The sequence below is a fragment of the Anolis carolinensis genome, unplaced genomic scaffold (assembly GCF_035594765.1).
Source record: "Anolis carolinensis isolate JA03-04 unplaced genomic scaffold, rAnoCar3.1.pri scaffold_8, whole genome shotgun sequence".
Lineage (NCBI taxonomy): Eukaryota > Metazoa > Chordata > Lepidosauria > Squamata > Dactyloidae > Anolis > Anolis carolinensis.
The window spans coordinates 17,706,429-17,723,821 of NW_026943819.1; the positions used below are offsets into that span (position 1 = coordinate 17,706,429).

A 17,393-nucleotide genomic window follows, 5' to 3' on the forward strand; every position below is an offset into this window, starting at 1 on the left:
TATGTTGGATAATAAGGAGGCATTAAGGAAAAGCCTATTAAACATCAAATTAGGTTATGATATTACAAATGAAGCACCAAAACATCATGTTAGACACCAAATTTGGCAGAAAAAGTAGTTCAATACACAGTAATGCTATGTAGTAATTACTGTATTTATGAATTTAGCACCAAAATATCACGATATATTGAAAACATTGACTACAAAAATGCGTTGGATAATCCAGAACGTTGGATAAGCGAGTGTTGGATAAGTGAGACTCTACTGTATGTATAAAACATACTCGAATAACTGTTGGAAATGCAAGTCCCAAGAAGGTACATTTTACCATCGTTGGTGGTCTTGTCCTAGAATACAAACATTTTGGGGGGGAAATTATGAAGAAACACAAAAAAAATTTAAATAAAAAATTCTCTATGAAACCCGAATCTTACTTATTAGGAATATTGGATGCATCTTTAAATTGGGAATTAAATGATGATAAATTATTCACTTATATAACAACGGCGGCTAGGATAGTTCTGGCCAAAAAATGGAAATTAGAACAGATCCCCGAATTAGATCTTTGGTTAGAGAAATTGGAGGAAATAAGAGATATGGATCAATTAACTTTTTATATGAAAGAAACAAGAGGTAAACCCGTGAAGAAGACCAATTGGGAAAAAGTGGACATATATTTCAAAGAAAAAGAAAAAGACTAAATAAAAAAAGAACCGGGACAATAATGATATCTTAATATACATAAACTGTTACAAAAAGAGGAAGAAATGTGTGTATAAATTTACCCCATTCCTTTCCCTCATTTCCTTTCCCCCCTTTCCCCTTCCTACTTTCCCTTTTCCGATTGTAATCCTCTTACCCCTATTTCCCATCCTTTCCCACCCTAAATCTATCCCCACGGTATCCCTTATGTAACCTTCCCTTGTTTTTAAGTTTGTACGTCAGCATCACTTTAATAAAAAAAATTTAAAATATTATTAATAATAATAATCACTTTTAAGCCCTGAGTCCTGACCCCAAATGGTATCCCTTAGTTCAATTTTGGGGTCACAAAAAGTTTTCTGTGTCAGAGTAATTGCAGCGCAGCAGTAGTTGGATGGAATCAGTGGAACGCAGAACGAAGAGATACCCAGAGACATTAGTAAAACTATATACAAGTTTTACTGTAAGCAGTAATAATTAAGACAAACAGACTTGCAGACAATGAACACAGGACTTGACTCTCACTCTAGGCAGACAGCACTCGACTCAACTCAACCAGACGCAATCAGCAATGCACAAACACTTGTGTCTGGATACTCCCTAGCTCCAGCTACACATGAAGGACATCACAGCTTCTTAGTAATTAACTCTTTCCAAACTATAGTACACTCTGGATGATGCAATCAGTATGCAATGCAAGCAAGACACAAATTTCATTTAAACACTACCAATACACAAATCCCACATTAACATTCTGAACACCATTTAGTGGTTGTTTTAGACATTTACACAAAACTACTGTGCAGTGTTTACAGTGGACTCTGCAGCAGATGCTTCAGCTGTACTTCAAAAAAACAAAAAGAAAGAAAATTCAGCCTGTTTAGCAAGTTTTCAGATGCTCATTTGTTATATCCAGGATTGCGTAAAAAAGGCTTTGGGGAGGAAAGGGTTGCGAGAGGAAAAGTTTACGAAGTCCTGCTCTAAACCTGCCCAAGGTAGATTTGGCATTTGCCACTCTAGATCGGTCCAAGGATAAGTGATCTGATTATATATATATATATATACACACACACACACACACATATACATATACATATACACACACACTGATACACACACACAATACAATATACAATAATATAATATTTATTCATTTATTTATTTGCTACATTTATATACTGCCCATCTCACCCCAAAGGGGACTCAGAGCGGCTTACAAATTAAATGTACATACAATATCATATTAGCATAGTAGAATACTGGTAATAAATTACTATATTTTACTGTACCAATAAATTGTAATATTATTAGTAATATTACATGTAAAATATAATATATAATTAATATTATTATATTGTATTATTAGTATTATATCGTATTACAATATAATATTATGAATATTATATGTATATACAATACGTTATTATTATATACATATAATATATATATACATCATATTAATATTAATATATATCATAATATTTACAGTCTATTATATGCTTTTTATATAATAAACTATCTGTGCCTGACCATGCATTGCTGTGGCAAAGTATGGTGGTATGGGAAATAAAGTATTGAGGAATTAGTGGTAGTTAATGTCAAATTGGTTGTATAACATGATGTTTTGGTGCTTAATTTGTATAATGATTACCTAATTTGATGTTTAATCGTCTTTTCCTGAATCCCTGTTTATGTTGGATAAGTGAGACTCTACTGTATATTGATAATCTTATATTATCTGCTTAGAATTGGATTATATGAGGCCCCTTCTACACAGCTGTATAAAATGCACACTGAAGTGGATTATATGGCAGTGTGGAGTCAAGATAATCCAGTTCAAAGCAGATAATATAAGATTATAAATGGGTTATATAGCTGTGTGGAAGGGCCTTGAGTCTACACTGCTATATAATCCAGTTAAAATCCGATAATCTGTATTTTATAGTCCCTCTAATTAGAACTTTATTTTTCTTTTCTTTTTGTTGTATCAACCTAGAGGCCTGGATGAGGGGTTGTGCTGTCAATTTTTGAGGTTGTGGGGGTGTTTAGTTTTGTTGTTTTGTCCGCTGCATGATTCCACCACTCTTTTATATATATAGACTAGGTTATATATATTTAAGACTGGATTTCTCTTTTCAGCTATTTCCACTTTTTGACACACATCTGGGCTTTAAACTGTCAAATAAGTGGGGAATGATTGTAGATATTTAAACACAGATCTCCTCATTCCTTGTGTGAAACTTTGTACAGCTCCGATTGGTGTCGCCCAGACATGTTGGACTACAACTGCCACCATCCCCAGCTAGCCTTGGTAATTGGAGTGAAAAGGGTACTGTGTTTTTCAAGATTGTTGCCCTAGTACAACACTGTTTGAAATGTGATATTTCTTGTTTTCTTGCTTTGCTGCCAAAAGGCGACTCTATGGCATGCTGCTCAAGTGGAAATTCTGACCTCTAGCTGAAGGTAATGAAATACCAAGCCAGACAAAATGATAGATTATCATATTTCTACTACCAGTTTGTTGACAGTACTTTTCCCATAGGTTTCCACATAAAAAGGAAGGAGTTAAAGCAGTTTTATGACTGAAACTCAGCAGAAATGGATGACAAAAGTAAGGATGAGATTAACGCGGCATCAGAGCCCCCGGTAAGTTGTTTTGCTTTGCTCTTTAGCCATTTGAGTGAAAACAATATTTTATAATATCGTATAATCATTGAAGAGATTATCTAGTTACATCCTATTTTGCTATGCATTAATATATATTCAGTCAAAGCACTCCTGAGAGATCCAATCCAGCCTCTGTTTAACACTTACCAGAGAAGGAGACTCTGCCAACCTCCGAGAAATTGTATTTCACTGTCGAATAGATCTTAGTGTCAAGGAATTATAAATGTATAAACCAGCTTGGATCTATTTATACTATTAGTTGATCATCACTCATATAGCCAAAGTTCTCTTGGCAATGTACAACAGGTTAAGAAACATGTAGAAGGTTTATTATCAACAGGTGTATGTGCCTTCGAGCCACCTACTTAATATAACACCATGAATTTCATGTTGTTATTTTTAGATGGTGGTTTATCATTGCCTTTTTTAAAAAAATGTAGCCTACAACACCTGGAATACCTTGATGGTTTCTCATTCAAATATTAACTGGGCCTTACCTGGCTGACTTTCCAAGATCAGATGGGATCTGTTAGTGTCAGGGTAGACAAAAAGATAAAAGCATTTAAAAGCAGACTTGAAGCAGGTTCCTTAAAATAATTTAGAACCGTGCTCTGTTCAAACTGCAAGAGCCAGCACTCCTGGATTTAATATTTTTATGTTTATTATTACAAGGGCTTGGGAAATTAAACTTTTAAGGTGCGTCTTGTGTCAGAAGTGACTTGAGAAACTGCAAGTCGCTACGGGTGTGAGAAAATTGGCCGTCTGCAAGGACATTGCCTAGGGGACACCTGGATGTTTTACCATCCCGTGGGAGGTTTAATCCATTGTGCCACCGGAGGAGCCTTTATCTATATGTTATAATTAATGCAGATTGACATCACTTTAACTGCCACAGCTCAATGCTATGGAGTCATGGAATGCTAGGTCTGCCATAAACATATCTATCTATAGGTGCGTAGACTCTAGGGAACCCCCAATCTAAAGGAGAAAGATTATGGGTCAGCCTTCACCTCAACAAGACCACAAACTTGCCACCTTCTTTAATGAGCAAAGAGGAATAATTTATTGATTCTATAAATTCACATTGAGATGATCAAGTGGCAATTACGATACATTGCATGTGTTGGCTTGGCTTGGCTTGGCCATCAACAGAGAACAACAAAGAACAACGGTCTTTGTTGCAGCCCAAGGTGATTCTGTTCTGTCCTGGAGCAGTTACATTGTACATGGAAAAGTGAGTGGGAACTGAGTTGGTTTGCCGACACGTTAACACTGGCCTCAGCAGATTCCTTTTCTCTTGAACTTTATCTAAAAGGGAAAAGATCAAAATGAAGGTTGTACAATTGGGTTCTTTAAAAAAAGGTCTTTAACTCTATAACCCATAGGGCACAGCTCTATGCTAAAATGTGTGTCACTTCTAGAAAGTGAAATTTATTAAGTGCTGGGCACTACAGTAGAGTCTCACTTATCCAACACTCGCTTATCCAACGTTCTGGATTATCCAACGCATTTTTGTAGTCAATGTTTTCAATATATCGTGATATTTGGGTGCTAAATTCATAAATACAGTAATTACTACATAGCATTACTGCATATTGAACTACTTTTTCTGCCAAATTTGTTGTCTGACATGATGTTTTGGTGCTTCATTTGTAAAATCATAACCTAATTTGATGTTTAATAGGCTTTTCCTTGATCTCTCCTTATTATCCAACATATTCACTTATCCAACATTCTGCCGGCCCGTTTATGTTGGATAAGTGAGACTCTACTGTATATGGGAAGCTGCGGTGGTTTTCCCCTCATGTTAAAGTCGTGTCTGACTCTGAGGGCTGGCACTCATCTCCATTTCTAAGCTGAAAAGCTGGCATTGTCCATAGACACCTCCAAAGTCATGTGGCCACAGGCATGACTGCATGGAGTGCTGTTACCTTCCCGCTGGAGCGATATCTATTGATCTACTCACATTTCCATGTTTTCAAACTGCTAGGTTGGCAGAAGCTGGGGCTAACAGCGGGAACTCACCCCACTCCCAGGATTCGAACTGCCGATCTTTTGGTCAGCAAGTTCAGCAGCTCAGCGGTTTAACCCAGGATAGTTTCCATGTAAATAACACTAATTATAGGGGGGGCCCTGGTGGCACAGTGTGTTAAAGCGCTGAGCTGCAGAACTTGCAGACCGAAAGGTCCCAGGTTCAAATCCTGGGAGCGGAATGAGCACCCGCTGTTAGCCCCAGCTCCTGCCAACCTAGCAGTTCGAAAACATGCCAATGTGAGTAGATTAATAGGTACCGCTCCGGCGGAAAGGGAAGGGGGCTCCATGCAGTCATGCCGGCCACATGACCTTGGAGGTGTCTATGGACAACGCCGGCTCTTCGGCTTAGAAATGGAGATGAGCACCAGCCCCCAACTGGACTTTGAGATAGACTGGACTTTGAGATAGACTTTGAGATTTATTGGTATATATATATATATATATATATATGTATATGTATCTGGGATAAAATTACTTTTTCAAAGCATTTTTAAACCCATTCCTTGTCAGATTGTATATATACTTCAATAAAAAGGTAAAGGTTTCCCCTGACGTTAACCTTTACCTTTTTATTGAAGTATATATACAGTCTGACAAGGAACGGGTTTAAAAATGCTTTGAAAAAGTAATTTTATCTGATATATATATATATATATATATATATATATATATATATATATATATATTCTCCAATAAATCTAAAAGTCTATACAGGCCACATGACCTTGGAGGTGTCTATGGACAACACCGGCTCTTCAGCTTAGAAATGGAGATGAGCACCAACCCCCAGAGTCGGTCACGAACGGACTTCACGTCAGGGGAAACCTTTACCTTTACCTAACACTAATTATGTGTAATTCTGCATCAATATATAGGAATTGTGAAGAGCAATTTTTGTGCATTTCAGTGTCTTATCTTGTCCTTGTTAGGAGGACATTGTGGCATGACATTTCAGTGGTTATCTTAAAGAAGAAGAAAAATGCAGTCATATACTTGGGAGTGGGGAGAGTAGTGATCTTACATTTCCCATCCAAGCCTGTGCCTTCCTTCCCCAGGCCTACAAATTTATACCCAGAGTTCCCAAGGAAAGAACTCAAATGATCCTCATCTCTATTGTCCTGGTACTTCTGGTCACTATCATTATCGGAGCTATTCTCATTGGGGTCCACGTTACTCAGGAGCACACTGAAAAGGTGAGGAAAACATCTCAAGCAATGTTAATGGCATTCAAAAGGTGGATCCATTCCCGGAGGCTCTCTTCATAATCTGTCCTCCTAAGCTGACGGGACCCTAGCAAGAACTATGGGGCTTCAAGGTTTCTTTACTGAGCAACACAGTGGCATCTGATGGTTTAGATCAGGGGTCCTCAAACTTTTAAAGCAGAGGGCCGGTCCACAATCCTTCAGACTGTGGAGGGGCCGAATTATCATTTGAAAAAAAATGAACAAATTCCTGTGCACACTGCACATGTCTTATTTGTAGTGGAAAAAAACCCAACAAAAATGAAAGAACAATATAATATTTTAAAATGAAAACAATTGTAACCAACATAAACCTATCAGGATTTCAATGGGAAGTGTGGGCCTGCTTCTGGTCAATGAGATAGTCAAGTTAATTAGGATTGTTGTTGTTGTTGTGTGCCTTTAAGTCATTTCAGACTTTGGGTGAGCCTAAGTCTAAAATTATTTATTTATTCATTTACTACATTTATTTATTACATTTATACTCTGCACTTCTCACCCCGAAGGGGACTCAGAGCAGCTGAGCACAATATTAGCATTATATATTACTATATTGAACTATACCACTATACTGTAATCTATATATATAAAAGAGTGATGGAATCCTGGCGACCGACAAAACAACAAAACTAAACACCCCTCAACCTCAAAAATTGACAGCATAACCCCTCATCCATGCCTCTAGGTTGATACAAGAAAAAGAAAAGAAAAATAAAGTCCTAATTAGAGGGAGAAGAATAATTGTTTTTATCCAATTGCTGCCAGTTAGAAGGCTAAGCTCTGCCCACTTGGTCTCCTAGCAACCCACTCAGCCCAGGGGACAGGCAAAGTTAGGCCTCACTTAGGCCTCTTCCACACTGCCTATAAAATACAGACACCACCAGACAACGCCACAGCAACGTGTGGCCGGGCACAGCTAGTATTATATGTAATATATAACATATAATGGGGGGCCCTGATGGCACAGTGTGTTAAAGCACTGAGCTGCTAAACTTGTGGACTAAAAGGTCCCAGGTTCAAATCCCGGGAGTGGAATGAGCGCCCGCTGTTAGCCCCAGCTCCTGCCAACCTAGCAGTTCGAAAACATGCAAATGTGAGTAGATCAATAGGTACCGCTCCGGCGGGAAGGTAACAGTGCTCCATGCAGTCATGCCAGCCACATGACCTTGGAGGTGTCTACAGACGACGCTGGCTGTTCGGCTTAGAAATGGAGATGAGCACCAACCCCCCAGAGTCAGACATGACTGGACTTAATGTCAGGCGAAACCTTTTTATAACATATAATTAATATTATTATATGGTATTATTATTAGTATTATATTGTATAACATTATAATATTATTATCAATATTATATGTGTATACAATATATTATATTATTTAAAATAATATAAAAATATTATATTATAAAACTGACCGGGGGGGGGGAGGTAAATGACCTTGGAGGGCCCCTGGGCCATAGTTTGGGTGATATTCAGTGCAGTAGTGAGTCAACTCTAGGGTCCCTTCCACACAGTTTGGTAATATTCCACATTATCTGCTTTGAACTGGAATATATAGCAGTGTGGACTCAGATAACCCAATTCAAACCATATATTGTGGGATTTTCTGCCTTGATATTCTGGATTGTATGGCTGTGTGGAAGGGTCCTAGGTTTTAGTCTAGACATTAAAGGAGCTATCCAAAGTGCTGGAGCCATTAACACTATGGAAAGTTTCTTTAATTTCAGGCTGAAACCTGGAATGGGCTCCTACACATCTCTTAACATGCTGCTCTTGGCGAAGCTGGCACTTGCACATCACCACATGAGAAAAGCCTCATGGCAGTGAACAACATCACCAAAACTGAACAATACCACTATATCAATAACCAGCTATCAATAATCAATAGTTGTTTTTCAGGAGATAGAAAATCAGTACCTGACCACAGAATTCCCCAGGAAGACACTTGGTGCATTCTTGTGATTCCCTCTCATTTTCTGTCTTATTTTTCATGTGTCTTTTAAAAAAAACTAGCCATGCAAATTGCTTTAGATACCCAAAATGCATTACAGGCAGTCCCCAAGATCCAACTTACAAATGATTTATTGCTTAAGAATGGGGCAGAGACAACAGGAAGTGGGAGAAATCTACTCCTCAGAAGGGAAATTTACTCCTGAAAGAGTTATTATCAAGAGAAATACGTATCCACTGAAGCTTTATTGCCAATCCTTGTTTCCACAACAAGTGGAATTTCAAAATCACGGAGACAGAAAGTGGGGTGAAATCTTCTGAACTGGGTCATAGATAGCAAACCCTTCCCTATGCTATCCAAAACTATATATTTACTCTGTGTGTGTGTGTGTGTATGTGTGTATAAATGTACCTGTTCCGACTTATACAAATTCAGCTTAAGAACAAACTCACAGGACCTATCTTGTTCATAACTTGGGGGCTGTCTGTACTATATTGTGCCTTGTTTCCCTTGTAGATAATTAAAACCATTACTAAAGGAGCAAATGGAGAAATGGTGAAGCAAACAGTGATGGTGGACACCCAGGAAAATGTGGCTGTATTTTACATCCACAGCAACACCACCTCAGCCACTGTTGTCTATGACTATCAGCAAGTAAGTTCTCAGAGATCTTCCGGGGGGTGTTAAAATGGTTCAAGACATTCTACCACCATAAACTGGACCAGGAGCATTTTTGGATTATATGCTGGCTTGTAAAAACGTAAATGTCTTGCCCTTGGTTATGCAACAGTTTAAAGATGTGCAGCATTGACTGTTGTATGTAGATGCCTCTGGTATGGAGTAATGGCTGTGGTGCAGGCTGGAGAGCAAGCCAGCTGCAACCAGCTGCAATGAATCACTCTGACCAGGAGGTCATGAGTTCGAGGCCCGCTCGGAGCCTATGTTTGTCTTGTCTTTGTTCTATGTTAAAAGGCATTGAATGTTTGTCTATATCTGTAATGTGATCCGCCCTGAGTCCCCTTTGGGGTGAGAAGGGCGGAATATAAATGCTTTAAATAAATAAATAAATAAATAAATAAATAAATAATGGTGCCGAGGGTTGCCCTAACCAACCTTGTCAACCTTTATGAACAAAAATAAAGTTGCAATATCCAAGAACAGAACATTTTAAAATATTGGCTTCCATCCTCTTTTCGAACAGTCATATGTGCACAAGAAGGCTGGGGGGATTGCTAGACTTCAAATCAGTAATATATTTACTAGAAAGAGTTGCAAGGATGCCATAGGCAAAAACAAACACACACATACAAGGAAATGCAGGTTTTAGAACTGAAATGCTTGAAAGTTTGAATAACTGCAAATACTGCAGAATTTATTTATTTATTTATTTATTTATTACATCATTTCTACCCCGCCTTTCTCACCCATCAGGGGACTGAGGGCGGCTTACAATATACATGCCAGTCTAACTCCTTTGGGAGAAGTTCTGGTGCATCACAGTTGTGTTGCTGCAATTCAGTCTGACCTGTCACAGTAATGCTTTGCATATGGATGCACGGAAGGGGGGGATGTGCCGTCGCGCCTGGGGCTATAAACTCTTAGTGAAAGAGGCATCTTTCCCCAGGGGATTGCTTCTTGCCCTCTTTTAGGGAAACTGGAACTCCCAAGGACCAAAACACTGAAGTTAACTCAAAAACTGGGTTTATTGTTCACAAAGGGGGTAAAAGAAAATATACATTACAGTCTTTGATTGTTTAAGTCCATGAAGCTTGTCCAGATCCCTCTTTCTCTGGCTGTGAATGCCGGAGCAAACTCAGCCTCAGTCCAATGACCTATATCTGAAGACAAGAGTCTTCCTCTGTTGCCAAAGGACTGATGTGAAGGCGCTTGAGACTCCTCAACGTTGTTCAGGTTGGCCCTGAACATGAAGTGTGAGTCCCAAGGGTAAGAACCTCAGAATTGGTGCTGAGAGGTAACTTTTGAAGGGCTTTAGTGCCAAGTCTCTCTCTCACGTCCATCCGATAGAGAACTTGCTGGTGGAATGAAAAGGAGGGAACACAGTCCTACTCCAGGAAGAGGTGGAGCCAAACAGTTTTGCTGAGTGAGCATGTAACAGGTACAAACAACATTGATTGACAGATATAAATAACCAATCCAACTCCATTTACAGGGTAAGGGCAAAATCAGGCATGATACAACAATTCAAATCTTGAAACTTATAGTTCAACATATAGATGGCGCCACTCGCGCCGTCACAGGGGACATGATCTTCAAGGCATAATCCCAGCTGTCCAACTTGGTATACCTTTAGTGCCTATTTTGCTCTGAAATCTTCTTTGCTCCTTGCCTTATTTCCAGGGTCTGATTGCCTTCCGAATTCACAGCAGAAAACAATGTTCAGTGGTGGTGATGGATTTGGTTGACGTGCCCAGTCTACATGAGATCACCGAGCTGATTGACCACTCAATTGACCAGGTATGAGGGGATGAAATGTCTGTTATGGGATATTGCCCTGGAGAGGGTACAATATGTAGGAACGGGGGCAGAGGGAGTATTTTAGGAGAAGCTAAAGTACAGGTAAACAGTAGATGGTAATAACACTGGCCAACACACATTTTGGTGCCTCAGACATTAGCCCTGTTTCTGGGTCTATTTGACCTGCAGATTCCAGAAATGGCACCACTTTTTCCCATCTGTGTTTTTGAGATACAGAATATATGACATTTGCCAGTCTTCATAGAACATCATGATAACCATGTGTAAGAAAGTGAGCTGATGCAGCTTATCTAATGCAATTTTCTGAATCAGTGCCCCAGATAACCCCAGGAACAGACCCAAAAGTCGAGACACCAAAGATATTTTATACAGTAGAGTCTCACTTATCCAGCACTCGCTTATCCAATGTTCTGGATTATCCAACGCATTTTTGTAGTCAATGTTTTCAATACATTGTGATATTTTTGTGCTAAATTCATTAATACTGTAATTATTACTGTGTTTCCCCGAAAATAAGACCTCCCCAAAGAATAAGACCTAGCAGGGGTTTGGGGGAATTGCCAAATATAAGGCCTCCCCTGAAAGTAAGACCTAGCAACTGAGGCTGCAGCAGAGTTCCATTGGGAAGCATGGCTGCAGGGCAGAAGCAGCACTCATTCATACATCGGAGGGAGGGAGGGAGGGAAAGTGCTTGCTTTCTGTGCCTCCCTCCCTGCCTGCCTTGCCTTTCCTTGCCTGTCCCCCAGCCGAGGCTTGAAGAACCTTCCGTGGCTGCTGCCGTTTCTTCCTTCCTTCCGTCTCCCTCCTGGCCATGCTGCCTTGCTTCCCAGAGGCTTCTGATTGGCTCCTGGAGCCCGGGCAAGGGAGGGTGGGAGGGAGGGAAGGAAGGAAGAGGGCTTTCCACTCCTCCCCAAGGCTTCGCTCCTTAAAGGTACATGACGCATTGGGATTCTCCTCTCATCTTCCTATCCTATGCCATGAAACTGATTATTTTATACTATTATTCTATTGCCATATTATTATCATCATATTCTGTTACTATTATTATATCCCATTATTATATTATCCTATTAATATATTTTAAATCATTATATTATATTTTTCTATTATTATTATTATATCATATTATTATTATTCTATTATTCTATTATATTTTCATATTATTATATTATTATTCTGTTATTATTAAATTCCATTTTATATTACCCTATTAATATATTTTATATCATTATGTTCTATACTATTATTCTATTATATTATCATATTATTATTTTATTATTATTAGCATATTCTGTTATTATTATTATATTCCATTTTATATTCTCCTATTAATCTATTTTATATCATTCTATTCTATTCTATTATTCTATTATATTATCCTATTATTATAATATTATTATGCTATTCTGTTATTATATCCCATTATTATATTATCCTATTAATACCATATTATTATCATTTTCTGTTATTATTATATCCTATATTATATTATCTCATTAATATATTGTATATCATTATATTATTATTATATTATCATATTATTATTATAGTATATTATATTATTCATCATTCATGACTACATTGAAACTAGAATAGAGAGAAATCAGCATGGAAACCTTGTGAAACCTAAATTGCAAGAGGTACCATAGATGTACATGTAAATAATGGTAGTAACAAGAAATTCTTGATAGGATTCATAGTTTGTCTGGTTATGCTGGTTTGTGATGACAACTACTTTACAGTATATAATAAATGTTCATTTTGTTGTTCAACAATAAATGTGAGCTCTTCTTCATGGAAAAATAAGACATCCCCTGAAAATAAGACCTAGTGCATCTTTGGGAGCAAAAATTAATATAAGACCCTGTCTTATTTTCGGGAAAACAGGGTACATAGCATTACTGCATATTGAACTACTTTTTCTGTCAGATTTGTTGTAAAACATGATATTTTGGTGCTTAATTTGTAAAATCATAATGTAATTTGCTTTTCCTTAATCCCTCCTTATTATCCAGCATATGCACTTATCCAATGTTCTGCTGGCCCGTTTATGTTGGATAAGTGAGACTCTACTGTAGATAGATAGATAGATAATTATTGCAATCATTTTTGAAGTATGAGCTGAATTGCACCTAAATACATGACCTGGAAACACCTCCAGTTGTAATATATTGTTGCTTGGAGGCTGTTTATCCTTTGAGAAAAAAAAGTTCAGCACCCTCATGGCTTCACTTCATTCTCTTTTTACTTACTGTGCAGACAGATATGCTCTGGCCATCAGGATTTACAGATCTGATTTATTGTTAATATATCTCCTTGAACAATGAGGCAGTGCTTCCAGCCCACTCCAAGCCAGAATCTGAGGATGTCGGGCCCTCCAAGTGTTTTGGGACTAAAACTCCCATCATCATCCACCTTTTGGCAATGTTAGGCTGTAGTCAGTCCATCAGGATTTGAAAATCCATTGGTTTCTGCTATTCTTCCAACTAAGTACAAGAAACCTATTTTCAGATGTGTAGTGTCTATATAAAGCATTTTCCTTTGTTCCATGGAGGTCTCTGAAGAGGACAGCTTGCTCTACACCTTCAAGCAGCGAGGACTGGCTGACCCGAACGCTCTTGGGACCACCATTAACGTTCTCTGTAGTGATGTCCCTGTTTACTGGGCCGAGGTAAAATCCTACTGCTTTTGATTTCTTCATTCACAAGAAATATCCTTCTGAAAGTAATGCATAACAGTGGAGAGAAGATTAGGAACTACCTATATATCCCAAGAGGTTTCAAGTCAGTTGGCAAATCTTCTGACTCCCATGTGCCCAACCCTGTGGCCATATGTATGGACCTTCAAGTCGCCTGTTGAACTACAATTTCCATTATTTATTTATTTATTTACAGTGTTTATATTCCACCCTTCTCACCCCGAAGGGGACTCAGGGCGCATCACATTATATACATATAGGGCAAACATTCAATGCCCATATACATAGAACCGAGACAGAGACAGACGCAGAGGCAATTTAACCTTCTCCTGAGGGGATGTTCGATTCTGACCACAGGGGAGCAGCTGCTTCATAATCCACTCTGACCACATTTCCTCATTCCAACGATGTAAATTAGTTAAATTTTCCTCCCCACTTTTTATAAGTGGTACCTTATCTCCTATTTGATAGATGCAACTATCTTTCGGGTTGCTAGGTCAGCAACGAGCAGGGGCTATTTTTTATTTTTTATTGACGGCTGCTCACCCCACCACGGGCTGGCCTCGAACTCATGACCTCCTGGTCAGAGTGATTTATTGCAGCAGGCTGCTTTACCAGCCTGCGCCACAGCCCGGCCCCCATTACTTTGACGATCATGGCCATGCAGGGCATAAGACTGGAGTGGACTCCTCTAAGGATGAAATATGCACAGCCATCCCTCCATAGTTGCCTTTTTGACTTCTGCAGATTTTATTAAAATGTTCTATGAATTGTCTAGGTCCTTCAGTGTGAGTCTATGGTCAACTTCCTTCAGCCATGCTAGAAGATCTAGAAATCTCTACAAAGAACACCTCTCTGGGAATCTCTAGGTCCTCCAGTGCAATTCAATGTTCAGTTTCCTGCAGAAGTTGACCATAGAACAGTGTTTCCCAACCTTTGGCCCTCCAGATGTTTTGGACTTCAGTTCCCACAATTTCTAAGAGCTTGTAAACTGGCTCAAAGGTTGGGAACCTTTCCCATAGAGCCATACTAGAGAGGTATTCTCTGAGATTAAAAAACATCGCAATTTCTTTATTTTCACTTTTACTGGGTTTTGTGCCCATAACTCCAGTTAATATGAAAAGCTCCCTTTACAGTTCATTGAATGAGATGCAACTGTCATTGGAAGTCCTGTCTTGAGGTGGAGACTTGCTCGACTACTTTTGCCATGCAAGACCACTTTCATACCAACAGACGGGAAAGTGTCCTGACCATGGAAGGTGGAAAGATAAGCCGGGCCGGGCTGTGGCGCAGGCTGTTGAGCAACCAGCTGCAACAAATCACTCTGACCAAGAGGTCATGAGTTCGAGGCCAGCTCGGAGCCCCGTGTTTGTCTCTGTCTCTGTTCTATGTCATGGCATTGAATGTTTGCCTTTATGTGTGCAATGTGATCCGCCCTGAATCCCCTTTGGGGTGAGAAGGGCAGAATATAAATACTGTAAATAATAAAATAATAAACAATAATAAGCCCTTCCTTTACTAATAGTATTTTCTTTTTTTTATTTCCTTTTCTAGAAAAATCACAAGAAGCCACGGAGAAGATCAGTCCCTTGCCCGGACATTTTGATTCTTGAACTTTGCTTTGCATTTCTTTAAACCCATCCATATGTCTCTGTGTGCTTTACAGATTGCCTTTCTTGTTCACATCTGATGCTGAAGTCTGCATTCCTATTCGCTATGGGTTCATTCAGGAAGAATTCCATTGTTTTTAACACTGTGTCATGAACTCATAAAAGTAATTGCTTCCACCTTAGAGTCATGTAACTCTACCTTTTTTTTTTTTCTTTTGGGCAAATAGGAGAAAATGAAGTTTAAATAGGGGTGCTTTGATTTTGCTTTTCCTCCACGGCAAGGGGTTGGACTAGATGGCCCATGTGGTCTCTTCCAACTCTATTCCTCTATGATTCTATGAAGTTGAAGATCCAATTAATCCAGGACTGTTTTGCATATATATGCTTTTTCCAATGGACAGCATTAATAATAATAATAATAATAATAATAATAATAATAATAATAATACTTTATTTATATACCGCCCTATCTCCCGGATGGGACTCAGGACGGTTTCCAGTCATAAAAACAACACAAACATTACATAACAAACATAATAACACATAATTAAGCAAAGTAAAAATACAATTATAGAAATAAATAACACTTACATGACCTGATCAAGGGGACGGGAACCATAAACCCAATATATTAAAATGTATCATTTTAAGTTAGAGAAATCTTGTGCAATATATTCAGGCCCAGAAATCGGCAGTATGCTTGCTTCCTATCTGTATAGAAGCTGGTCGTATTCATCAAGTATCTGTTGTAAAGTTAATTAAAACTTTTATGTTGATAATTCCTGCTTGCTTTATTGCTTTCTATTGGTCCTTCCATGGTATTAATGAGGATTACCTCTTTAAATAGCCTTTGTTGATTTTCCCAGTGTTTCTGAGTATATATTTGACTCGCTGATTCCAAAAATGGCACCAGTTTTTCCCTATCAGCTCTAATTTTTGAGATACAGAACATTTACAACATACCAGTCATCATCTGCTCACCCAGAGAAAAACATCATAACCATATCTAAGAAACGAGGACTGATGGGGTCAATCTGATGCGGTTTTCTGAATCAAGGCCCCAAATAACCCCAGGTACAGGACTAGGAAAAAATTGGTTGGGGTGTGTAATAAATATTTTATATTATGCCAAGATAAAGGAATCTTAATAGACTACAGATAGGAAAAATGTTGGGTTGCTGTGAGTTTTCCGGGCTGTCTGGCCATGTTCCAGAAGCATTCTCTCCTGACGTTTCACCCACATCTATGGTAGGCATCCTTTGAGGTTGTGAGGTGTTGGAAACTAGGCAAGTGGGGTTTATATATCTGTGGAATAATGTCTGGGGTGGGAGAAAGAACTCGTCTGTTCGAGGCAAGTGTGAATGTTGCAATTGGTCCGCTTGATTAGCACTGAAAAGCCTTGCAGCGTCAAAGCCTGGCTGCTTCCTGCCTGGGGGAATCCTTTGTTGGGCGGTGATAGCTGGCCCTGGTTGATTCATGTCTGCAGTTCCCATTTTCTGAGTGTTGTTTTTTATTTACTGTCCTAATTTTAGAGTATTTTTTAATACTGGTAGCCAGATTTTGTTCATTTTCATCGTTTCCTCCTTTCTGTTGAAATTGTCCACATCCTTGTAGATTTCAGTGGCTTCTAGGTAGTCTGACATGGTGCTTATCAGAGTGGTCCAGCATTTCAGTGTTTTCAAATAATATGCTGTGTCCAGATTTGTTCATCAAGTGCTCTGTTATTCCTAACCGGTTGTTAGGAATTGTGGGAGTTGAAGTCCAAAACACCTGGAGGGCCGAAGTTTGCTCGTGCCTGCATCTAGTGGACGACTGAGGTGTTTTTGGACTTCAGCTCCCAGAAGCCCTGGTGATTAGCCAACGCAGCGGAGGCTTCTGGGAGTTGAAGTCCAAAACTCAAAGGAAGACAATCCTTGAGCCGGGGAGTGGGCGGGGCCGGCTAGGAGTAGGCGGAGCGCCTTGTGGCCAATGAGCGGCCGCAGGAGCGTGGCTA

General features: G+C 39.0%; 2 protein-coding genes across 6 annotated transcripts in view; one reads left to right on the forward strand and one right to left on the reverse strand.

The window, feature by feature from the left end:
- The window catches only part of LOC103280186 (thrombin inhibitor hemalin), a 27,648-nt gene extending 15,720 nt beyond the window's left edge, over nt 1–11,928 (reverse strand). For 2 of the 5 annotated variants that reach the window (XM_062960929.1, XM_062960927.1), the window contains exons 1-2: nt 10,902–11,033; nt 8,563–8,641 (exon numbers count right to left, since the gene is read on the reverse strand). In XM_062960929.1, the coding sequence (XP_062816999.1) occupies nt 8,563–8,618 (56 nt within the window). In that variant the 5' untranslated portion in view covers nt 8,619–8,641; nt 10,902–11,033. Of the gene's footprint in view, nt 1–3,516; nt 3,559–4,482; nt 4,678–8,562; nt 8,642–10,901; nt 11,034–11,854 lie in introns of those variants that run through there. The other 3 variants (XM_016996458.2, XM_062960930.1, XM_062960928.1) reach the window with 3 other exon arrangements.
- LOC103280176 (pulmonary surfactant-associated protein C) lies at nt 3,137–16,179 on the forward strand. The gene is made up of 6 exons (XM_008118250.3): nt 3,137–3,348; nt 6,459–6,596; nt 9,113–9,250; nt 10,955–11,071; nt 13,647–13,763; nt 15,345–16,179. The coding sequence occupies exons 1-6, from the start codon at nt 3,301–3,303 to the stop codon at nt 15,423–15,425; spliced, it is 639 nt and encodes a 212-aa protein (XP_008116457.1). The 5' UTR covers nt 3,137–3,300; the 3' UTR covers nt 15,426–16,179.
- The last annotated feature ends 1,214 nt before the right edge of the window (nt 16,180–17,393 follow it).